The sequence below is a fragment of the Dunckerocampus dactyliophorus genome, chromosome 15 (genome assembly GCF_027744805.1).
Source record: "Dunckerocampus dactyliophorus isolate RoL2022-P2 chromosome 15, RoL_Ddac_1.1, whole genome shotgun sequence".
NCBI lineage: Eukaryota > Metazoa > Chordata > Actinopteri > Syngnathiformes > Syngnathidae > Dunckerocampus > Dunckerocampus dactyliophorus.
The window spans coordinates 7,060,639-7,085,682 of NC_072833.1; the positions used below are offsets into that span (position 1 = coordinate 7,060,639).

General features: G+C 40.7%; 2 protein-coding genes across 5 annotated transcripts; one reads left to right on the plus strand and one right to left on the minus strand.

The window, feature by feature from the left end:
* Nucleotides 1-5,282: 5,282 nt before the first annotated feature.
* On the minus strand, nt 5,283-24,939 carry pik3cg (phosphatidylinositol-4,5-bisphosphate 3-kinase, catalytic subunit gamma). 4 transcript variants are annotated; one of them, XM_054800445.1, is made up of 24 exons: nt 20,366-24,939; nt 17,474-17,689; nt 17,236-17,407; nt 15,526-15,788; nt 13,071-13,157; nt 12,901-13,001; nt 12,668-12,837; nt 12,408-12,595; nt 11,813-11,920; nt 11,653-11,737; nt 11,150-11,582; nt 10,972-11,070; nt 10,264-10,399; nt 9,853-9,918; nt 9,100-9,243; nt 8,890-8,971; nt 8,697-8,800; nt 7,920-8,066; nt 7,715-7,805; nt 7,501-7,631; nt 7,106-7,217; nt 5,745-5,902; nt 5,588-5,669; nt 5,283-5,484 (listed from the first exon to the last, which is right to left on the minus strand). In XM_054800445.1, the coding sequence occupies exons 2-24, from the start codon at nt 17,684-17,686 to the stop codon at nt 5,285-5,287; spliced, it is 3,372 nt and encodes a 1,123-aa protein (XP_054656420.1). In that variant the 5' UTR covers nt 17,687-17,689; nt 20,366-24,939; the 3' UTR covers nt 5,283-5,284. The 4 variants fall into 4 exon arrangements, with proteins under 4 accessions (XP_054656420.1, XP_054656419.1, XP_054656418.1 ...); XM_054800444.1 differs by having other exon boundaries at nt 17,474-17,693; XM_054800443.1 differs by lacking the exon at nt 20,366-24,939 and adding an exon at nt 18,518-20,285.
* LOC129194923 (HMG box-containing protein 1-like) lies at nt 19,080-25,038 on the plus strand. Its single transcript, XM_054800452.1, has 12 exons — nt 19,080-19,126; nt 19,842-19,934; nt 20,017-20,185; nt 20,266-20,329; nt 20,401-20,512; nt 21,284-21,378; nt 21,437-21,593; nt 21,668-21,812; nt 21,883-22,001; nt 22,073-22,253; nt 22,324-22,465; nt 22,530-25,038. Exons 2-12 carry the CDS (start codon nt 19,856-19,858, stop codon nt 22,536-22,538), a joined length of 1,272 nt encoding a protein of 423 aa, XP_054656427.1. The 5' UTR covers nt 19,080-19,126; nt 19,842-19,855; the 3' UTR covers nt 22,539-25,038.
* Nucleotides 25,039-25,044: the final 6 nt, after the last annotated feature.

Genomic DNA, 25,044 nt, shown 5'->3' on the forward strand with positions numbered 1-25,044 from the left:
AGAAAATTCTCAACAATGTGACCGAAAGGAGAAGGGTACAGTCCCTCACAATATCGTTTTTTTTCAGAAATGATGCTGTTTCGTGGTAGACTATTGTCTGTTATTAGTCAAAACATGTTGAAATACAAGTGATATGTAGTATTCTGGTCACTCGGCAGCAGTAATGACACAAAACATTGAGACATTACCTTAACACTGCATGAAGTCATGAAGTCAGCCAAGGCATGTCCGACATGATAGAGTGAAAAAAGCTCTCCTCCCATTCCATGTGGAAGTGGTGACTTTTTGGCTTCTTAAGTTTCGACAAAATTAATTTGAGGCTAACTGGTTAGCTCGCTAGCTAGCTAGTTCACTAACTTTCTAGCTTGCCAGCTAGCAATGTGTTGGAAACAAAGAATAATAGGAGTGTATAGGTGATTATACGGGCGTCTAAATATGTATTTAGAAAATCATAAACAGAGTTTTTATTTTCTAACTACGAAAATAATCCATTTATTAATATTGAATCCTAGATCACGGAAATTCATTTAGCGCGGTCGGGTCTGGAACAAATTAACCGCCATAAACAATGGACGACTGTATACAGTATGGCGAGAAAAGCAGAGGCCCTAGAAGTGAACCTCGTGGGACGCCACACCTCAAAGAGGAGGTATATCAGTTGAAAAAGTAAAACTGAAAAGTTGAATTTGTCATTCAAGTTGCTTTGTTGTGTCACTCAATATTTACTTTTCATTCATTTGAACACTTCAAAAAAAAAAAAAATCCTCAGTTATATCTGATGGCAACCGAAGCTAACCAGACGGTTTAAATCGAGGGTGCACCATTAGCGTACACACAGACAAACACTCTCACGTGCCCTCACATCCTGTCAGTAAAAGTATCGGATGTGGTGCGCACACACACACACACACACACACACACACACACACACACACACGCAGACACCCCGCCACATTCCGTATCCAGTTACATTTGGTACAGATATCTTCAGGACATTACATTTTAAATATTAACCGCTATATGTTGTAAGTGAGGAAACTCTCAAGTCCAGGGCAAAGACTTTTTTTTTACATCTCCAGAAGAACCATTCAGCTCTAAAATGCATTGTGACTTTTAAAAGACGAGCATCCCAAGTCGGATCAATCGCAAGTGTGTTATTTATAACGTTGGAAAGTCATGTTGCAGAAAATAAACGTCTTTTGACACACTGCTTGATGAGGACAGAGTGGGTGTATTTTAATTAGATGTGACTGACAGTTACCGCGGCAACCTACAGCAGGAAAGCCCCCGTCTGTCAACCAAAAAGTGCTTTTCCCGAATTAAAGCATTACCGCTGCGAGTAGATATAAAAACAAACACTGTCCATGTTTAGTAACCTATGCACACTAGTACATCCTCCGGCAGCTGCCATGTAAATTTCACACTGACATTCGGCGCAGCAAAAATCTGTATTTAAGTTTGTAAATCTGCTGCCATGAAAACACACCCACGTGTCATCACCATATTCATTGACTCCGAGAATACTACACATGCATTTACATGCATGCAATGCACACATGCATGAAATAATTACACGCGCACATACAGTATTTGCGTGGGCTCTCAGTGGTTACACCGACGCAGCTTTTCCATTCACGCACGCCCACACACGCGCAAAACGAGTAAATTCCCTCGATGTCTGATCTGGTTCATGAGTTCCTGGAAAGGAACCAGAGATAACAGAAAAAGTGAACACCTCCCGAAACTCCTCAGTTGACGAGATGAGTATAGAAAAGGCATTCCGGCGTATTTTACTGCAGTATTTTGGAGTAAGTCACCTGTATAATACTCTGGAATCGTACGGGTTTTGGTTGTTATTGTAAATGTAACTCATCAATGTCCAAAGTGCGGCCCTCAGAATATTCTAAAAATACAAGAAAACTACAACAAAAAAAAAAGACAACAGTGAAAATGAGCAAAAATGAGTAAAGGAGTAAGGAGAAATAAAATAAATGTTGATACTACTACTACTACTACTACTAATAGTAATACTGTACACTTTGTCACTTATAACACAAAGAGATTTAACATCTTCACATATATCTACATTAACTTTGTTTACAAAATTAAAAATACCAAAATATCTTCTCGATCCTTTAATTCTTCCTTATGCGGTTGTTGGTGGAAAAAGTTTGGACACCCATGCTGTAACTACTAAATTGACAGGACCTGTATCAATAATTCTCCCTTACGCTACACAGTAATCCCTCGTTTATCACAGTTATTTGCTTCCAGACCTGACCGCGATAAGTGAATTTCGCCCAAGTAGGATTCCTTATTTATAAATCAAATATTTTCGTGGTTAGAGCATAGAAAACTTGTTTACAACATTCTATTGTAGGAAAAAAATACATTTACTGAGTGGGTAAATCATTATTACAAGTAGATTTTAGAATAACTATTTGCATTGACGTCTATTGATTGAATTATTGTTGAGTATTTTAAAATAAGTACAGTATAGATACAGTGTTACTGTGAATCAATTACTCTAATAACTGAATGATTACAAGTAGTTTATAGAAATAATGCTTCATTAAATACAGTAGTTAGCGGAGTAGATGAACATCTGTTTAAGTGTGTCAAAGGTTAAACTGAAATACTGTTGGTCACAGCTTCTACACACCAAGGTCACCAGGCTGATACGGCCCAGAATTAAGTCAAAACAGAAACGTTGGCCGGAGCAAAGAATGTTTTGTTTATGTCAACAACTAAATCAAGTGTCATCGGGACAGCGAAGGAGCTGGCCATCATCTGCTGGCGTCACAAGCCCCGTCAAGGAATTCAGGAGAAAGTTATCTTTGGAGGGACTGGCGCCAATGGTCTGAGCAAACAAGTATAAAAATGACTATGGGACAATCGGGCGGGAGCTTTCTTTCATTTTCAGCCAGGAGTTGGGTTCAGGTGAAATGAAACGGTGCCCAGGTACATGTAGACTACGGGAACTATCCTGTCTGACTTATCTTTCAATTATTATATCTGACTTATTCTTCACTACAATTGGGAAAAATCGGAGTTGTTGTGAGTCGTTCTTCCTTCTCATAACCGGAGATTAAAGAGCACGCAAGGGGGAGGTGAAATTGGCTTAATTCATTTTCCAAAGTGGTCCTTTGACCTTTAGAAGGTTGTTGAGAATTTAATCTCCAACACTATATAGAGTTTTAAACATTATTAGAGATCTCTAATACTCCTCTAACACCCCTATAGTCACCTTTACACTCGTATTACCCAATATAGTAGACATAATCAGAGTAAATAAGACTTGTTGCAATAAATGGGTTGTGGACGTGTAGAGGACAGGAAGTGACACGGAGGGTTCAGAGTTGAGTTTTACCTTGACGCTCGTGTTACTATTATGATTATTTTGTTATTATTATTGTGCCTGTTGTGAGATCATTCCAACCTGCAATAAAATCCTGTTGTTGCGACAATCAAATCTGATGCTTGTCTTACCCAGCATTACAGTAACATTACTGACACCTAGTGACCAGGGTAGAATACCACATATCATGTCTTTGAATGCATCTTCCGAATGCCTTATATTTGTATGTTCGTTCATTCAACCATTTTTAAGCTTGAAAATGCTTAGTTTAGCCCTTAAAATGTGCTTAAATATGCATATTTATTGACTAACAATAGGTCATATTCAAAGGCACTCATAGCACTTTATTTATTTGTATTATTTATCTGTATTAATGTCTCTTCTGTTGTTGCTTAATTTATTGGTATATATGTTTATGTTTCTTATGTTCTTATTCTTTTTCTTGTGTTTGTCTTTCTTTTCTTGGGAGAATGAACAGAATAAGAATTTCATTGCATAGTATAACTACCTGTTTTACTATGCATAACAATAAAATAAAACACAATAAAACTCTTGAATCTTGAATATATTTTTGAAAAACCACAACACAGTGAATCTACAAAAATTGCAACTGCATTGTAGCAAGGGACGCCTATTGAGAAGTGTTTGAATTTTGCTTACATTTTGAATCACCCTTGTATAACTTAACTAAACCAATACTAGACACAACTTTTGGTTCACTCTATCAATCAAACTTGAGACGTATCATCTACTATATCGGAACGCTTGGCACGTGCACTACCTAATGTTGTGGCGTGATACATTTGATTTTTTTTTATGAATAAGACACATTTCCAAATACACGCACACTGAATAAAAACGGCAACAAAGCTTTTTTGCGACCCATTCACATTACACTGTGTTCAGTGAATCACTTCAGCCTCCACACACTATTCACGAAGGCGTGCTAAAGCGCTTTAAAGAGCCATAAAGCGTCGAGGAACGAGGAGGATTTTCTGTTCTGACAAATCCATTTGCAGTTCAAAGCCACTGCGAAAACAACCGAACAAAGAGGAGAAGAAGAAGAAGAGGAAAGGGCGTCATTCTTGTCCACTCTGCGCCCACTCATCTGCTGAGACAATAATGTCAGTGATTAAGACAGCAGCAAGGATGGAAGGGATGGAGAGCATGGAGAGAGGATGAGGGAAACCTAAGGAGGAGAGAAGAGTGGGATGACAGGATGACACACAGGCCTGTGTGCTGTGCCGGTGCGCCCTCCTGTGGTAAAAATATCACATTACATCTCATACATGTACAGTACATAGCCGAAAATGACTGAACCATAAACTAATACTGACTTAAAGTGAATTTTTATTTGCAAAAGAAGTGTATATTCTAGAAAAATGTGTAATAAAAAAATTGTAATGTTAATTTAACAAACAAATTCGGAACATTGGATAAACCTGTATTTTTTTGTTTGCCATTTTCCTGTGTCATTTAGGGTATGACGCATATTGCACATGCATAAGCTTTTAATAAGCGCACTTAATGCAAGTTTAAAGTTATAGAGTGTAACAAGGTTTAATTGAATACATATGTAAAATTGTGATGCAACAATAATTACATTTGTTCTCGAGATTAATGGAAAAAAGGGAGGCGGTGATAATAAGGAGCTCCGGGAAGTTGCATTTTCTATTCAGCATACATTATGCAAAACATTTAAACTAAAAATGGCACTAATGTAGAAAAAAATAAAGATGTAATTGTACAACTTGCTTAAAGCAATAGGGGTGTAATGCAATTTTTGTACTGAGCAGAGATCAGCATTTCAAAATAGATTTTTAAAGACCTCACCTGCTATTTTATCTGCTGTTGTGATTTACATTCTATTCCATCCTTTCCAAAATACACATTTTTGCCACAAAGAAATATGTACAAAAGTGACACCTAAGTGGACCGCTTCTCCACACCCTGCTTGATCCCGAGCACCAGGTGAACAAACCAGTTTATCTGAACCATCCAGCCTTTCTCCCTGCAGATCTCTATTTGGTCCAAGAGGTGACGCTGGGCCTCGTCTTCGCTGCGGCCGACAGTCAGCGCCTCGCGGATGTATTCGATGTCCTCCTTGCTGGTTAGCTGAGGCATGCCTGGTATGGACAGAGACGTATATTAGCATATATATATATATATATATATATATATATATACACACCAGTTGCTATGCTAGTATCATGCGGAAAGACAGCATACCAGTCATTAGCATCATGGAGAAGAGGATAATGAGCAGGTTGGTGTGGTGCCGAAGAGCGAGGTAAGCTTTTACACACACGTCCTGATGCAGACATAAAAAGTACAGAATAGGTGCATATACATGTTTTATATGAGGAATTATTTTTCCTTTAAGCACCTGGAATTTCTGGAAGTGGGGGCTGCTTTTCTTTCCTGACGTTCCCATCACATACAGGAAGTCCGGCGTGAGCACAAAGGGAACCCACTCTTTACTGATTCCCATGAAACTCTTGTAATTCCCCAGGATGTGACCGAAGTCGATGTGGAAAAGATTCCCTACAGAGAGACATACGTTTAATACTGTAACATAAAATACCTCACAGAAATGAGCACACATATTCTTTTATTACAGTATATCTTCTAAAATGACAATACCAGAGAAATGACGTTGTTGACGTATCTGTTTTATTCTATTTACTTATGTATGTTAAACGTAACCGGATATGACGTTTACGTCTGCGCTACGTGCATTGCGTAAGTTTTTACGTAGCTCAGTCTTGGTGGATGTCTTAAGACGACAGAAACATTCGCATGCTAACGAAGTATTTTAACAAGAGTCACTTATAAAATAACCTCCCAATACTTTACATCTATGAAGTATGGTTACTGACCATTTATGTTCATACAATAAAAAAATAAGAACTACCACAGCACGTGACGTCGCAGAAGCTCTGTCGTAAAAATTTGCTAAGGGAGAAAGTGACGTAGTCCTCGCGCACCACGGCACCGACGTATTGCGTAGTGACACCACATGTGTTGCCAGCTATTTAGACAACGGCTGTGTGTTGACAGTAAATCTTTCTTTCCAAGCTGTACACTGACTACTCTAAGTTACACTACCGGTCAAAAGTTTCAGAACGCCCCAATTTTTCCAGATATTTAGAGAAATTCAAGCCGTTCAAGTCCAATGAATAGTTTGAAATGGTACAACAGTAAGTGGTGAAGTGCCAGAGGTTAAGAAAAAGGATGAGGTTGCCCAAAAGTGAAAAATTATTATTTCAAAATGATGCAAAATGCCTGTTTCCCGTACCAAAAAATGGGTAAACGATTTAAAGCTGTTCTGCAGAAATGGAGGTGGATCAAGCCTTGGCAGTTGGTGCTACTTGTTCCTACAGGTGTTCCAAGTTCTGGAGTACTCACTACCTCCTCTGTGTGCATAAAAGCAGTGTTTGGAACACACTGTGGTACTATACCCTCATGAGCATCAGTTGAACAGTACTCAACTGGAGAAAATAATTTGTTGCTACAAAAATGGCAACAAAAAAGGCAATTTTCAATGGAAGACAGGCAGACCATCTTAACACTTAAAAATGTAGGATTTTCCTCCATAGAAATTGGAGTGTTCTAAAACTTTTGACCAGTAGTGTATATCCAAGTCATTTCTATAGTATTGTCCCTTGAGAAGACACAATAAATGTTAGCTGAAATGTGCGAGCTGTACTGTACTGTAGTGTTAAATAAGAAGACGTATGTGATTACCAGATTCGGTGATCATGATGTTGTCATTGTGGCGATCACCTATGCCCAGGACGTAGGTAGCCACACAGTAGCCACCACAAGAATATAAAAACCTCTCCAAGGCCTGCTGAAACTGGAAACAAAGCCATTACCAGTTTGTGAAACACAATAAGCCTACTTCCTCTGCTTGCTTAGGAACAATTTCACATAACAAACATAAAACAATGAGTAACATGTAATAGCCATCGCTGCTGCAGGTGACTGGTCTAAAAGTAGTCCGTATTGTGACAGGAAAACTGCTGAAGCTCACTTCCTTCCTGTGTGCCGTTTTGCTACTTCCGCTTAACACTGATGAAAACAAAACAATTCAATGACACATTAACTACACAGTGGAAGTCTGCAATTGTTATGATCACCTTCTCTTCACTGACACACTTGTCCCGCAGCCACTGATGAAGGATTTCGTCTTTAAAGGCCCCAGTGCTTCCTACAACACTCTGCTGGATGTTAGCAATAGTGGTGGCGTCCTTTACGATCTCTATCATACCTGTGATCAAGAGGAGGAGACACAAAAAAACATGCTGAAAAAGAAATATTTGACTTATTTTTCTGGACAAACCCCACTTATACCTATTCTGTTTCCGGTGGAAATGCAGCCGTAAGGTAACAGACACAAATCCAGAGATTCGGTCTCCCAGATAGACTGCATGATCAGCAGAATCTGACAGGAAACAAGAACCACAAAAGCATAATCGACTCAAAAGATCTGAAAAGGCTAAATACTTTGGCTATCAACTGAGTCAGTATGAAATCTGAGGCGAGGACACTCACTTACCTGCAGGATGAGCATGTCCTGTCTGAGGTCGTCACCATGTTTAAAGATGATGCCGATGGGGTCCTTGGCCAGAGTGGTGGGGTCGGCCCTTTTGAACTGCAGCCATAGCGGCTTCTTCTTGGACGCCATCACTTTGCACTGCTCAATCTGTGCACACAATAACCATCGCAGTGTCTGTAAGGCAGGGGTGCTCCGTGGCCATTTGCGGCCCCGCAGCTTGCAACAGCAAATGTTGAAAGATAAGCAAAAAGGGTTATGTTGAAATACTATTACTACTACTAACAATAATTCTATTTTTACTCATATTTTCTTATTAGTATTTTATTATTTGAACACTTTTACTTCTTCTTGTCTTTCCTTCATCCCTGCATAAGCTATCTACACATTATACATTCTTTTTTGTTTAATACAAAAATGGCGACACATAAAGAAAGAAAGTGAACAAATGTAAGCAAAAATGTAAGCAAATGAAATATTGTACGAGTGAACACGTAAAAGATGGTGTGAATGAATTATCAGTAGTAGATATGGTGAAAAGGGTAGGATTATACTGTATAAGCTCTTCTTCTTCCTACTACTTTTCGGACATGTTGAATTGCGCAAATGTAATGCACAATGTCCCTTCATGGAACTTGTTTAGCATGTCCGAAAACAATACAGCCACACCATACCACGTGCAGGCTGTCTTAATATATCTACATGGTCACCGCATTCTTTCATTTTTCAGTATGCTGCCCTCGGTGGAAAAAATCTCACGACAATGTGTGTCCATTTTACCAGAAGGCCTCCAGCTCTCAGTCCAGGATCATACGGGACTCTGAAATTCTGCGGAAGACCAGATGACTGAAGCGTCTCCAGCTTCTGACGCATCTGAAACACCACTGACAAGAATACAGCATTTATATATAGCTCCATTACATCACGACTTTGAGGTTCCAGCCCGGAAAGTTAATAATATACATTTTGACACCTTGTGCTGTGACGTCGTACTTGTCCGGAGATATGGTTTTGATCTCTCGGGTGACCTTCTGCAGAGCCTCAGTCACCTCCACCTGGATAGTGCCCGATGATTATGGATGCAATGGATGCGATGACAGACATATAGTTGTTTTTTCCTGTCATCTACGATGTACACATGCATGCACAGCAGAAGGAGCACCAAGTCTGAATAGTTGCTCACCTGTTTACCAAAATCCTGCAACATACATTCGCCGCACCCTCGGAGGTAGGCCTCCAGCAGGACAGCATATCTCTGTTGGTAATGCATGGACTGAGCGATCTCACTGCGCAGGAACCAGAAGAGGAAATGGCCGATACGTTTACTCTGAGAAGACAAAAAAGGGGCGAAAATACAGACAATGTAAGTTATCTTCAACTTTAGCAAATAGGGGTGTCACAAGATCTCGCGAGATTAAAACGTGATAAGATTTCTCGTTCAAAAAACAAAAAAAAAATTTCTCGTGAGCACGAGGCCTGTGACAATAATACATTTATTAATCACACAATAAATTAAAATGAACATGAACTTGATCATTTTTCTGGCCTTAACATATTGCCATGTGCATGTTTGTCTGTTTTCATCGTCTCCAGCCTCCAAACAGGCAGGAAGAGAGTTCACTCTGGTGTGTTTGTTCCATAGAACAACGGCATGAATGGTGTGAGTCATACAGTCTACTAGTTGGGTAGAGGCAGGGCCGGTAGCATACACACAGTGCAGGAGTTTGTAACACAGTAGAAATTAAATTAGTAGATTGCAACATATTGTCACATATTTGTGATTCTTTTCCATTGTACTTTTCTTAAAAGTAATGTTAAAATCTCGCCTCATCTCGTTCTCGTAGACCCAATCTTGTGTATCGCCTTGTCTTGTGAATCGAGTGTCTTGTGACACCCCTACTAATAAAGCATGCTGTTTGGGATTAAGTACATTTACCCTCAGAGCTCTCTTGAGCAGGAACCTAACCAGGGCGCTATCATGGTATGGCTCAAACTTGACTGCCTGCGAAACACAAAAACACACGTACAGACATATCAAACAGTGACTTGGAAAGTCCATTTAAACAGCAAGAAATAACATCCAGGAAACTACAACTAGTTAATCTAGTGGGAACAGATGCCCTCAAGCTGATGTCTCCAAACAAGAAAAGCTTTGTGAATGTGTTTTTATAAAGGCAAACACACATTCTTCCTGTTTACAAATAGAAAAATCACATGCCATCTGAAATGCTAGAGGATTGCAGGATTATAACAGTAAAGCCTCAGTGAAGTGGCTTGTCATTTCATTTGTGTGATTTTATCTCTTGACGGAACATGACACAAGCAGATAAGCTTGACAAAGAAGCACCTGTACAAGCTGCAGGAGGTATCTGAGCACATCATCGTCCTCCAGGGTCTCCAACTTCCTCACGGCCATTGAGCGAACCTGAGCATCCGAGTAGTGGCAGTCAAGCAGTTGCATGGCCAAGCCAACGTCCAAAACACTGAACAAAACAAGGTGAAAGGAAAGCGTGGTGACCAACAGAGCGCCAGGATTAGATTATTCTGCAAACATTCTGCATGGACGCCTATTGCCTTACTATAAAAGAGGTACTGACACCCTAAGACAATGATTTATTTTTCATTGTTTGAGTACTACAGCTGAAGCCTGGTTTAATACAGGCCAATACAATACACTCAACATACTGTATGTTAGTGTATTAAAGACCTTCCTCTTCAAAAAAGTCCTCTTAAAGTCTGTTTTGAATACTCTGACCTGTTCTTAATAGTCATCCCTCGTTTTGTTTATCGCGGTTAATTGGTTCCAGACAAGACAATGATTTTCCGCAAACTAGAAGTCCTTATTTACAAATGAAATATTTTCATAATTATTATTATAATGTCATAATATATAATATATTTAATAATATATCATAGATGTTTCATTGTGTGGTTTATGTTTTTTAGGTGTGCAGGAGCAGGGGGTACATGACTTCCAGTCAAATGTCTGAAGGGGTACAGTTTGGGAACCACTGCTATAGAGGACATGCAGCTGCAAGGGTGGATATCCACATACCTGCTGTCCCATGCAGTGCTACGCTCCAACAGGCGGTGGGTGGCAAGCACATCTTCTTGTCTACCCCATCTCACTGAGGATAGCAGTTTTGGATAGGCCCTGATAGGAAGATATTGTAAGCTTTGATTGGTTTATTTAATTATTAATTTCCTTATTGGGAGCAAGGAAAAACAAGCACCTGGGATCCCGCATACACCCATGACGGAAATGCCACAGCAGCTCTTTGTCCTCAGGACTCAGCGGGTGTAAAGGGTCAGTAGCCACAATAGCTTCAAACTGTTTCTTCAGATGGTTTGGCATCTCCCTTTGACCTCGCTCCCCTCCTTCAGATTCGTCGGGTACAGGACCGCCATCCCGGCCCAGGTCACGGCTCTTGGGAAGCACAACAGGGTAGCAGTACTTGTCCAGTAAGATGGCAATGGCCATAGACGAAGCCTTGTCCGGGTTGGTGGCTGATGTGAGTTTGTCGGCGTTGATGCTGCTGCTGCTGCTCTCCTCGCTCTTCTCGGGCATTTTCCACATGTGGAGGACAAACTCACCCTGGCGCAGCAGCGAGCGGTGGTCTATCAGCAGAAGGTTGACGTAGTACAAAAGGCGGCTCTTTGTCTTTCCTTAAACATCAGCAGGAGGAAGCAAGATGAGGTTTCCATTGTGATGTGTAAACGTGGTGAGCAACATTACCATCATGGTTTCCACCTCCTGCTGTATTATCCTGGTAGGAACACCCTTTTGAATTAGGAGTCTGGGGTTGTTTCCTGCATACAACCTGAGCAGGAAACCAGAAAATCTTACCCACTACCCTAGAAAAAGTCCATGAGTGTAAAAAAAATGCAAACCATACCTGAAGGTTGAGCCTCGACCCTTTAGGCAGGTCCTTGATTTTAATGTTAAACTCCAACCAACAGTTCCACAACACTTCTTCATTGAATGCTTTAGGGGATGTCCTCTCCTGCGAAAGAGCCATCATATGTCAGCAGCCATTTTATTACAGTATGTCTTCTCAAGGAACAATACTGGATATAATTTTAAAGTGTTGTGGCATTCTGGGAGGTGTACTGTACAGTACATGTTGGAATTCATGTTTCCCTCAATGAAACACAGCTCCCCGGTGCCAGCAGCATTCATGCAGCCCCAGACCATGACGCTCCCACCACCATGCTTGACTGTAGGCAACGCACAACTATCTTACTACTCATTTGTGTTACCAGCTATTTAGACTTTAATGGTTGTGTGTTGACTCATTTTCAGTGGATAATAAATTTATACTGCTACACAGGCTGTACTTGGACTACTCTAAAGTACAGAAACTTCCACTTCAAGTAGTATTGCCCCTTGAAAAGGTATACAATAATATAAGATACATACAGTATACAGTTGCTGTTTTGTCACATACTGCATGTAGCCTACAAGTTTATCCGTAAGGTTGATTTTATGACCTGGGCAAGAAGTTGTTGACTGTGGAAGATGCTGGCCTCGATGAACACAACGAAGTCTGGAATTTTGGGCAGTGTTGGGATATCGATTCCCAGCACCTTCACCCTGAACTTCCTGTTGCAGTCCCACATGGAGATGGTGAACACTCGCTCGTGGTCCTTCTCCCCAATGGTCAACTGCTCGTGTGTGCCTTGGGAAAAAAAAAAAAAGAATCAAACACAATAACTTTAAACACAAAGTGATGTATTATTCAACTGTTTACCTGCAACACCAGTGCAATCATCCACTTGGGCCCAGTCTTCCTCATGGACTAGATCCAGTTCAGGACAAGGCGGCCTCTCCAGAGCCAAGTGGATCTCATCGCCATTTTTCAGACACTGACGGATCCAGTTGAAGTTCTGCAGTGGTTCATCTCCATGCAGGTACTCCTCCCTGTTTAAAAGTTAATTAATGTCTCACTTCACTGACTTTCTATAAAAGACACGTTCAACAAACCTGCCACACACTCGCAGCACAAAGTCAGCCTCGGACGTGTTGTCGGGGATCCCCAGCACCCCTCTTTTATTCGCCGTTTTGGAGAAAAAGCAGGCTAAAACCTGCACAGGACAGAAAATACTATGGAATTCCACAATAACTGAAGGGAAAAGACCCAAACGTCCTTCTACCTGTGCTGGTGTGTCTTCAATGGAGACTTTGATGGTGTGACTGGTTGTGCTAATGTGGATTACCACCAGGATGTGGCCATTGATGACCTGGCAAGGCAGAGTGAAAAGGTCAGGGGTCAGGCAGACATAAGGCTTCATTAGCTGGCGCTATAACATCTGAACACAAATGATAAGATATTAATCATCTTTGCAGGAAACTGACAGGCTGTGACTTCCTTACTGAGTGTGATATGTGACCACTTCATTTAAATTGTGTTTTTTTTTGCTATAGCCTCAAGACGTCTGTGAATATTGTCATTCATCCAGGTCACTGCATTGAATCGATCGCAACTGGAGCGTTCAGGTTGTCTCAGAAGACGTTTCTGAGACATTTGTGTTGTGTTGTGACAACACTGGAATGTTGTGTGACAACACTACACTCCAGTACACTTCAAACCTGGGAATACCCTGAGACAAAGGCTGGTACACCCCGAAGACCGGACCCCCCGTACCCAGAAAAACAATCTGGTGCATGCTGTTTAGTGCAGTGAAGAATGCGCTAATTTATATGATTTATACGGAGCCGGCGCATGTCACAACACAGACGGACTAACTCTTCAGGTCAAGACTCAGCTGCCTAGCTGCACCTCAAAGTGAAACAGGACAAAAATGTACACATTCTGGTCAGGGAAGATAGATAATTTGAAAGAGAAGTGAGGGAAGACATCTACATCAAGGTGGTGGGAAAATGTATACATTTACCTGTATAGTAGACACCACCATCCTCCCACATTCAGTGTTGACCTTCATGAAAAGTTTCAATAATTCAGCCTCTGATAAATAACGACACAGCCACTTTCTTTTCAGGTGCGTTCATGACCATTGTTACAACTGAATGGAATACTAATGAGGGTGCTTCCACCCAAATGATGGTCATTGACTGGCGGAGGCATCATTCCACTGTGTCTTAGCTTCTGTCATTTTGTACCACAAAGACTGAAACCCTTTTTGGTTGTGAGGCTGCCTCTCTACCTTAGGAGATAAATACTTGGACGCCACACCATCCCCTCAGGCTAGAGCTGTCTTATCTAGTCTTTGAGGATGAAGTGATGAAGTCTGCTCGGATGAGAGGCGAAACATCTTCTACGACAACCGGAACAGTCGAGTTGTGATCGATTCAATGGCCTGAAAATAGCCTAAAGACGAAATATGAACATATGGATTATAATTTTGAAAATTGCAATCAGTAGAGGGTAGCTCTACTCTACTCTGTCTACTGATCTCAAAGGTCGAAATAGCAGGCTGCATAATATGAAAACGAGCATCTACAAAAGCAAAAATAATATATGAATATATGTCAATGTTCATTTTTTTTCAAATGATACAAATTCTGTATTCTATATAGTAGCTCAACATTTGTATTACGGTATATCTTCTCCGGGAAATGAAACATGGACATACTTAAAAGCAGTCATTCTCAACCACTGTGCCACAGCACAATAGTGTGCCGTGAGAGATCACCACCAAGCGATTTCACTTCATTGGTCCAAAATGTTTTTAATAGGGATGCTCCGATTGATCGGCCAACGATCAGTATCGGCTGAAATGCCTTTCAAAGCCGATCACAAAAAACGATTGGCGTGTGGCGGCAAACCCTGCATATCTGCTGTGTATCTGTGTTGAGCGAGAGAACCAACACTCGTCTGTAAAACCTCAATGGCTTCAGTTTGACAGCTTGCCACAGGCTGCGCCAATCAATGCCAGCTTCTGCCGTTCGACTTTTCTTGCATCTTTGTTTACACGTTCTGCCTAGCTGTCACTGTCCTATCTCGCCAGCTGATTGTGACAAGCTCACCAAAGTGTCAAACAATATTTGCTTCAACGCTTAGTAGTTTTTTAGTACAACTGTTGAATTTAGACTTTATGCCTTTTATATAATGACAAATGACCACAAATTAGGATAAGACGATGACCACACTAGTTTGAGTGGCGATCTGAATGGTAAATAAAGTAGTGTACAATTTAATGCTATACTAACTACAAACAATGTATCTTTCTATACTTACAGGCAGAACAATTAAATAATCTACCACAGAAGCTAAATAATTAACTATGTATCCCTCTGTTGTCATTGTGTGCCTTGTGATGTTCAATAACGGTTGGGAAACACTGCTTTAGAGTAGTCAGTGTACAGCGTTTACAGCAGTATAAATGTACTATCCCCTGAGTCAGCACACAGCTACTATTCTCAAAAAAGCCGGCAACACAAGTGAGTAGCAAGATAATTGTCTTGCCAACAGTCATGCATGGTGGAGGCAGTGTCATGGCATGGGGCTGCATGAGTGCTGCAGACACTAGGGAGCTATGGGTCATTAAGGGAAACACTGCGATATTCTGAAGCAAAACCCAAGCCCAAGCACAGCAGCAAGTGCCTTTCTGAAGTGGGCGGAATATGACACCTCACAATTGAACATACCTTCCCTACAAGATGCTCAGGCAGCAGCTTGTGCGTCACCCAGGGGTCCATGGAGTAGAGTTTTGGATCACGGTCCGACAGTTCGATGCGTCGAGGTGTCAGCAGCTTCCTGCGGGTGAACTCCAGCTCGTCGTCGTGCACGTTGCTGACGTCAGTAACGTCGTAGCCAATCAGATAGTTGAGGTAGCGCTGGTACTGAAGGGTCTCGTCGGAGGGCTGCGGGCGAGGCACCAACTTTATCCGGCCTACATCCTTCTTCAATGCTTTGGAAAAAAAACACACAATCGAGGGTGTTTCAATGTATCACAAATACCCCTTTACCGCTGCAGCCGACTTTGGTGCTGGTGCAGATTTAGTTCAGAGCTGGAGTTGAACCAGTGTTGGCCGTGAACAGGCTCTACATCACATTTATTTACCATTCTTCTGGGGAGTCGAGTCGTCACGTCACAAGGGTTTCGCCGCCGATCAGGAAATACCAAAAGCGAGATCAGAGTGAGTCATGCAATTTAAATAATGTTTATTTTGTCAAACGTCCGAATGAAAAGCAATGACTTGCCTGGAGATTTTATTCTGAAGATTACTCATCTTCCGTCAGAATTTGACAAACTACGTGGAAATCAATCATTAAAAAAAAACTTGCAGCTATTATTTTGTGTAACAGTCAAGTAAAGAATAACTGTTCTGTAAGACTACAGTACAGTGTTATAAGCCCGCAATAAATGGAATCTGCGAAGTAGAAAACTATATTTTTGTACAATTATTATATATGTTTTAAGCCTGTAAAACGCCTCACCATGCACTTTATACACTTTTCTCAGACAGGCATTAACATTTCATAACATTTCTCTCTTGTTTAAACACTCTCAAAGTTCAAATTTCATTTGATTTTTAATGAGCAACTTACGAGATTGGGACACAATTAAGTGACTCACTCCTCTGATCGTGGCAGCGTTTTTGTATCCTTGTTAAAACATATTGCTCCTTGTCGTCCTCCATGAGCCGAATATTCTTTTACAGTATTCCAGGCGCCCTACAGACGCGTAACTTCTGCCTTCATTCAGCATGTATGATCATACAACAGGAAACAGGCAGTCATGCACAAAGGAGATTGACTGACAATGGTCTACAGCCAATCAGAACGCAGAACACAATGGGCGGGTTCTCCCTTAGCCAAACAGAACTATTGTGGATCTATACATAGTGAGATGGACACTCTGGACACATCTTCAAGTCTCACATGAGTATACAAAACCCTCTACTGGTAGCAAAAAAGTGCAAAATTGCACTTTAAAAAAGAGCGAACATGCCAAAGATGAGCCACGATGTAGCGTGGGTACACTGTATTTGCATTCAGTGATTGCAATGGGACTGTTCAGGTTGTCTTAGAAGACACAGGCACAGGCACATTCACTGCATTGTTTAACGGACGCTGTGGTCAGCGATACAAAATATTTTCTGACATTTGAGTAATAGGACGGTAAAATTCCTGCATTTGTTGACTGGATGAAAGTCTGCTCTGGCTCTTATATTTCCAAAAACTGAGTCAATGAAGTTGAAACAGAGGTAACGGTCTAGTATTTACTTGAGTTAACACCTATCCCACTTTCAGCACCCCTGTGGAACCATGATAATGGAAAACCAAAGCACTGAAAACCCACTCTGAACCAACTCCGAACCAGTTAAAGTGGAAGAAGCTGTAAAAAAGCAAACCTTTCCAGTAGCGTATGCAGTCCAGCGTCTGGAAAACTTGATGCTTGTCGTAGATCTCACACATGTTGCCTTTCTTCTGATAGAGCAGGATGCAGTGGTCAGGAGAAAAGCGCTGGTAGAATTCCGGACACAGGTTTGACGTCACCGCCTTCAGCCACACCTGAGCTTTCACCTAGGAGGCGACAATTGTTTAAAGCCACCCAAAGTGACACAGCAAATAAATAACAAATTGAGCAACCTGTTCCACTGTCCAGTTACCCGCAACCTCGAGTTGCAGAGAGTCAGGGCAGTTCCCGCCCCTTGCCGTAGTGGGAAGCATAAACTCCACATTGATATGATCCATGGTGCTGCAGGTGGATGACATGATGGCTTTTCTTCTTCTCCGGCGACGACTGTCTTCTCGCAACACGACTCGCTCTTCGTCGCTCACCTGGATCAGCTGCCTGTCCATCACCTAGCTTGAGGACACATTGTCTTATACTGATGTTTCATTGTACATCAAATCTGATGACAAGAAAAGAAGTCTTGCAAAAGAGGAACATAAAATATAATTTCACAAAAATATACACAATGTCTACCAAAAGTTTGAAGGAAAATGTTTTGTCAAGGTATGTTTGTTGCAAAAACGCATGTAATTAAAAGCAATAAATGTGCATAAGCGCACTGTAAAATCCATTAGTTAACCTTACTTAAAAAAAACCCTGCAAACCGATAAAAAAACTTGAAAAAACAAGTAAATGGAACTTAATAGTAGTAGTTGACCACAATAGGTGTTTACGTTATACTTGGTACACTCAAGTGAGATGAACTTTTTAAAAAAAATAAGTTTGTTCTACTTATTTATCTTAGTTGAGAGTGCTATTGGATTTTGCCATGCAGTAGCCAGAAAGTATCTTAAAACAAAAGAGAACAGTGATAGTTTGTAAAGGGTTGATGTCATTGTATTATAGAAAAACACCACCATCCTAACCAACCAATCTTATTTTAGACTAACAGGATGTGATGACTGGTGTTTCCCCGCCTTCTGTCACATCACTGAATGAAGTTTTAAGAAAACAGGAAGCCAAAGTCGACACTGTATGAATCTAAAAGTGCACAAAATGACACAGTCTGTTCTTAAATGTACATAACATATGTACATGGCAAACAACTGTGCCGCCATATCCAACTGAGAACCAAATGAGAGTTGTTATCAAAACTTCGGCGGAAGTGGCACTCAACGCTGAGTTATAACGGTAAATAATTGCCTTATAATGTCGACAGCAGAGAAAAAACAACTCACCAAAAGACAAAGCGGGCGATGACACCCGCCAACGAAAGATTCGTCATTTAAGCAAGACTAATAGAGCACATAAACTGTAAAAAAAAAAAGTTTTTAAATTGGGCGACAATGCTGCCTCCCTGCCCGAGAGTCAAGCTCATTTGGTGACTTTCTGGACCAGCAGCTAGCCGGTTCCGGTGTTTTTTTCAAAATAAAGTACAATTTGTTATCTCTCCTGAATCGCAGTAAGATTTCATGCTTTACTACCATGACTTGTTAATTTTATTTAAAAAGAGCATTACAAATTCATTCAATGCAGGGTAATGGATAGAAATGGTTTTGCTGTGCTCCTTTTTATGAAGCCAATTTTACAGTGCTGCTAAAATAGCCGCAGACCGTGGACGTTTATTATTATTGTGACATTATTTGAAATAATGTCACACGTGGCTGTAATGATAAAAAAATGAGAGCACGTACATCCGCATCTATCCTGTCTTATTACAATAATAATAGTGCCGTCTGCAGTAAAATAACCAATGAGAATTCGAATAGCTGTAGATTGACAGCAGACTGGCCCAATAGGATCGTGTTTATACCAGCCTCCCTTTTCCGTACAAGGCCAGTGTTTAGGTGAGTTAAGTAAAGTTCATTATAACTTTTCCTGCTTTTAAATCTTTGAATTCGACACATGACTGCACCGATGTAATGGATATGCACCAAACTTGCAAAATACTAGACAATATTGAGATGACGACGTCTGTCGTTAACAGGAATACGAGCTTCGCCGTTCGCTATTAAAGCGTCATTGTTGACGTTAGTTGTTATTGTTGAAACTTCTTTTTACGTACTAAAAAAACCACTCGCTGCATTTATTGTATTTAATCGCATCTTCTCAACTCATAACATCGTGTTTTTTTTATGAATCAGATATAACCACATTCTTTCGTTTTCGTCGACGGAAATCCCTATTTTGATGGTACTTTGCGTAACAAACCACACCGCTTCGTCTTGGGTTAATATGTCATAATTATGACTGGTCGATTACATTTGATCAAAATATTATGCGATAACACTTTACGACGTGCTACGAATGTATTAGTCATTCACGCAGCATTGAATGAATGGAGCAGTGCGCGCATGCGCGGACTGTCTAACCTGTAAACAGCTTGTCACATGACGGCAATATTGTGAAACAAGGACTAAGAGAATATACAGTATATTGCTAGTTTTATTTGTTTAAAACAATTACGAAATTAAAAAAGTAGTGCCAATTGGGAGCACCACTTGTTATTTATAGCTATATATTATGGATGACATGTCAAGTTATATTTTCATCCTGTTTCAGTGAGTGTGAACATCATGATGTGGGAGGTAGTGATCCCAAATGGGCTGTCCACCGACCCGAAACAATACAAGGAGCATCCCTATGAACACACAGGTATTCATCCTTGCCATCACGACAAACTCACTCTAAAAATGTATCCTAATAGGAGTCTCCAATGGTTGTGATCTCTCCTCAGCTGACCTTCCAAACCTTCAGAAGGTCCCAGAGGAGAACGAGACCGGAGCGGTTTATCAAGTCGAACTGAAGCGTTGTACTCCCGTACGTGATGCCCACTGGCTGACTCAACTCGCTCACATCGCCACCGGGCCTCAGAGCCCGCTGCTACGAGAGCCGTCCCACAGCAGGTACGAGCACACACGTGCACTCGCCCCTTTTGAAATAGCTTGATGATTTGTACTGATGTGTAAAAACACAAATGCACCAGGAGCGATCTACATTCTTACGCCCGGGCCCCCCCTCCTCACTCCAGGGAGCGACACCACAGCAGAGTAAAGCAAACATGTCAATTTTAAGAGTGTGCTTACGTGTGACGGACGTCTGACAGCGCATGTTCCCGCAGACGAGCAGCGAAGGTAGCGCGGCAGTGTCCACCAGCACCTCTGTGTCCGATGATGAAGACATGGTCTGGAGCATCTCCTGGCCTGCCACAGTCTGGCACAGTTTTCTGAAAGGTATGCACATGCACGCAAATGCACATGTGCGCACTGGAATCAAACATTACTATTAACAGTATCTTTTGCTTCTGCAGTAAAAATATGACGGGATCATAATATATGGAAATCTTTTAAAGCACATAAAAAGCATGACGTGTCAAGGTGGAGGGAATGGACATGTTTGTATACTAGAAGTCATAGTAAAATGTACAAATACAATTGGGGGGGAGAGAGAGAGTAAATTCAGAAATGCAGAAATGGTTCACATTTTTATACGCCAAAAAAGTGAATACAAAATTTGCGGTTATTAATAAAACATACAAATAAAACATGATTTATTTTTACAATTTCATATTTAATTTCAAACATTAAATATATAATATAATAAAATGCAGTGGGAACATGTTTTTTTTGCCCCAAATATTACACCAAAATATTTCACATTTGAATGATTTTTTTCAGTTAGTTCTGTCAGCCCAAAAATATAAGATAAAATGTACATTAATGTATTTTAAAAATGTATTTCATGAACTGTAAAAATATGGAAAAAATTTAGTTAAATAAATTATCAACATAATAAAGTGTTTCTGCACTGTATAAAAAAATCAGTTTCAACAGAAGTGCAAGAATTTGTAATGAAATGTACAAATTAAAGAGAAAAAAAAGCAACGTGAATTATCTAAATGAAATGCATTTGATTTCAGTTTGCTTTTACAAAAGAACAAAAGGTAAAACTAATAAAGAGTACAAATGTTGAGTCTGTTATTGGAAGCTTTTCTCTGCCTGCAGATACGCACCTCCGTTTCCACAGTGGCTCCAATGTTGAGTGGCAGAATGTTGAGGACCTTGAGTCTGGCAACGAGGAACAGTCTGCATCCTTGAAGGTATTTTTAAATCGGTATTGTGGACTTTCAGATGAAAAATACATTTTCTGCTTTACAGAGTTACGGCTCCGAGGGTCTCCAGCTCATCGCACATTCAGAAAACGTCCTCTCAGGTCAAGTGGTCTTGCAACTCACCTTTGACCCTGGCGTATTCGGGCATGGCCTCTTAACTGCCCGGTGTCAACTTGACCACCCGTTCTATGTCAAAAATAAAGGTAGGTGGGGGCGGAGACATAAGTAGTGACAGACGATGCAACATAGAAAATGCTTGTATTGTCATTTTTATCAGGTTGGTCATCATTCTACCCGAGCCTGACTGTGGTGCATTATGGGATAGCGGGCTATGAAATGAAAATAGGTGATGTGTGTCTGCCTCCGGGTCATAGAGACGCCAAGCATATAGATGACTCACTTGTTTTTGACACATTCAGGAGGTAACACGTGCATTATATTTGACTTAATTAGAATTAGGGTAGTTTGTAATTGTGTGTGAATCTTCCTCAGTTATGACTTCACACCAATGGACTCTTCGGCGGTGTACCTGTTGAGCAGCATGGCCAGACGGCGACATGCCTCCCAATCCAGTGGGGGCGCTGTTTCTCCAGATAGAGACGCATTGCAAGGTTTCATGTCCATTCTTTCACGTTGCCAAATTAGGAAGGGAATAAAATAGTAAGAGAAAAACAATCCACAGACAGTCACAGGACCAGCCACACACGCTGTCCTCTCCGTCAGCCAATCAAAAGCCAGTCTGCCCAGAAACCAGGAAGTCATCACACCGCACTCAAGTGCAAGCGGCCAATGAATGCATTCATGCTGTTTGCCAAGAAGTTCAGGGTGCAGTACACACAAATGCACCCAGGCAAGGACAACAGGTTGGTGTGCATCCAGAGTGCCATTCTTCGTCCTTGTCATGCATGTTAACTGATGTGCGTGCGCGTGCAGGGCCATCAGTGTTCTCCTTGGTGAGCGGTGGAAGAAAATGCGAAGCGAGGAGCGTCGGGTGTTCACCTTGCAGGCCAAAGCGCTCGCTGAGGAGCAGAAGAGGCTCGACCCAGACTGTTGGAAACGCAAACGCGCCGACTGTGTAAGAACACACACCCGTGCACAGAAATGTATCTATCATATTAAATGCACCTTTTTGCCAACAGGGGAATTAGACTGCAGACAAGCAAGGATCACCATTGCAGGACTACATGCACATTTACAACAGCCTAAACATACTGTACATTAAGCATTATATCGCAATACACTTGCTTTAGAGTTTGCTCATGCTGCTTTAAATTGGTGCTACAATTATTACACTATAAATCAGGTGTACATTTCCTGTATTCCAAGAAGTTTAGATTTTTTTTTTTAATGTGTTGATTTCCATGATTTATTTTAAAGCAAATTTCCAAAAACGTTGATATACAGTATGCTTGAAACAGGTGAAGATTTAGGTCTTTTTAGGTCGAAAAAGTTGGTATTTATTAGGGATGTCCGATAATATCGGCTCACCGATATTATCGGGGTGGTGGGGTGACGGTAATGTGGAGGAGCGCGGAGGTGGCGGTGGACGGATGCGGTGCTGGACTCCTCGGCGGAGGGTGCGCAGCTGCTGGATTTCTCTGGGTGTTTGCTTGCGTGAGTTGTGCAGAGTTGTTTGCGTCCACATCGAGAAGCTAATTGCTGATGCTGTATCCATTGGCTTCGCAGCAGATGTGGGTGGGTGGATGGATGGATGGATGGATGGATGCTTTATTGATCTCCAAGAGAAATTCACATTTCCAGCAGCTGAGTGAGAATGTCATAATGAAATTAACCACAAAATAAAACAACCAAGGCAAGACATGAGAGATGAGAAGATAGAATAAGAATAAATAAATACGGAACAGATCACGTCAAATTAGTAGTGCAATAATACATAATAAATAATAATAATAATAATATTACATAATACGGCAATAAGTCCCGTCCAGTCCAGTCCTTCCATGACAGGAGATATGTGATGTTACGCATATTGGTATCAGTATCGGTTGATATCGGAATCCGAAATTGAGAGTTTGGACAATATCGGCATATTGGTTATCGGCAAAAAAGCCAATATCAGACATCCCCAGTATTTATACAGTCATGTCAAATATATATATATATTTTTTTACGCATTATCGGAAATGACATTTGTGGCGCCCCCTATGGGTTGTGCTCACAACCTTTGGAATACAGCACATGGCTTACATGTAATACAGATATAATCATAAGATAAAAGGTGTTTTGCTTGATGGCAGCCATGTTTTTCAACCAATCTCGCTCAAATTTTCACAGACATGTCCTTGTCAGTCCCCTAGAGGTGTGTGCCAAATTTTATGGTGATTCGACTAAACGCCCGAAAGTTACAGTGGGTGTTTTGTAGAGCTGTGTGAGAAATTTCAATTCACTCCGACTTATGGAGCCAAATTTTTGGGGTTTAATAACCGTGCCACCATGTGGTGTCATTGTCAGAAAAATAATATCACAGGCAACACTGTATACCCCGTAGAGTGCCTGAATTGTTTCACATGAAGTAATGTGCAATTTTAATAAAAATACCTGAAGTATAAAAGTTGTATAAAACATGTACTACAACATAAAGCAGGTATTTTATAGCTTATTGTCAGGCTAGTTTATACCAAAAGTGCCTTTATTGTGTTGGGTGTGTTACAGTAGGTTGTCATTTCCAACACAGCAAAATACAGTAATCTGATATATGTATCATGGTGGAATAGCTAACAAGTATTTTTGTTTCCATTTTGTTTTGTTTTTTTACTTTAGCAGACATATACATTCTAAATAATAAAATACAACATACCGTAAATGCTCTAATTATAGTCAGGGCGTTTATTTACCTGCAAAGAGGATGATTTTTTAATTCTTTACTGATTAATTAATGATTTGGAGAGCACCGATAGGGTAGTCAAATGGAAAACATACTGTAGGTGTAGACCACATGGTAATTTATTAACAAGCAGCAACAGAACCTATGTTGTAATACCAGTAAGGAACAAATGGCACAGTTAGCATTGATACCACTGATGAGTTCATTGTAAAAAAACAGTACAGCAATAAAAGTACAAGAGTTTCACACCAATAGCTGAGTTGCAAGATTTTAAAGCGCATGCAGGGGTGGATGAAGCTGCTGGATGCAGACCATTCATGATAGTTCAAATGCAGCTACGGCCATCTTGTGGAGTTGAGCAAAACCACATCAGCAGGTTTGCATAGGGCCACAGCTCTTAATGCCTACATTGTTTGACGCAGGGCTGCTAATAGAGACAGAAGGGTTCATTGAATAGAGTTGTTAATTGGAGCATTTACGGTATAACTTGTTGGACAAGAGTGAGTTGGAGTTTTGTGTCCACTGCAGGGTGCTGTAACGCATGGAATGTCTGTATGATAATAACTGATCATTTAAATGTTTGGTGTTCCAGAAACATTGCATGCATACAACCTGCATTATTACAAGGCAATTTATGATGCACTGTATACACTTTATCATGTTTAACTGCCATGCTATGAAAAGTGTTGATATAATTATTCAGAAATGTTTTATTTTGGGGCTTTGGACTCTTTTAACTTTGCTGTTTGTTCATCATGTAATATAAGATATGGAAAACAAATAAAAGCATGTTGAAAGACTTTTTTTTT

Excerpts from the sequence above, each read along its gene's own strand:
- LOC129194923 (XM_054800452.1), top strand. The coding sequence starts at position 19,856 with ATGATGTGGGAGGTAGTGATCCCAAATGGGCTGTCCACCGACCCGAAA. Across the intron at positions 20,330-20,400 it reads GGGAGCGACACCACAGCAGA|ACGAGCAGCGAAGGTAGCGC; the intron begins GTAAAGCAAACA and ends ATGTTCCCGCAG. Across the intron at positions 22,002-22,072 it reads AGATAGAGACGCATTGCAAG|ACAGTCACAGGACCAGCCAC; the intron begins GTTTCATGTCCA and ends AACAATCCACAG.
- pik3cg (XM_054800445.1), bottom strand. The coding sequence starts at position 17,686 with ATGGACAGGCAGCTGATCCAGGTGAGCGACGAAGAGCGAGTCGTGTTG. Across the intron at positions 11,738-11,812 it reads GGTCGAGGCTCAACCTTCAG|GTTGTATGCAGGAAACAACC; the intron begins GTATGGTTTGCA and ends TTTCCTGCTCAG. Across the intron at positions 7,218-7,500 it reads AGTGTGTCAGTGAAGAGAAG|TTTCAGCAGGCCTTGGAGAG; the intron begins GTGATCATAACA and ends CTTTGTTTCCAG.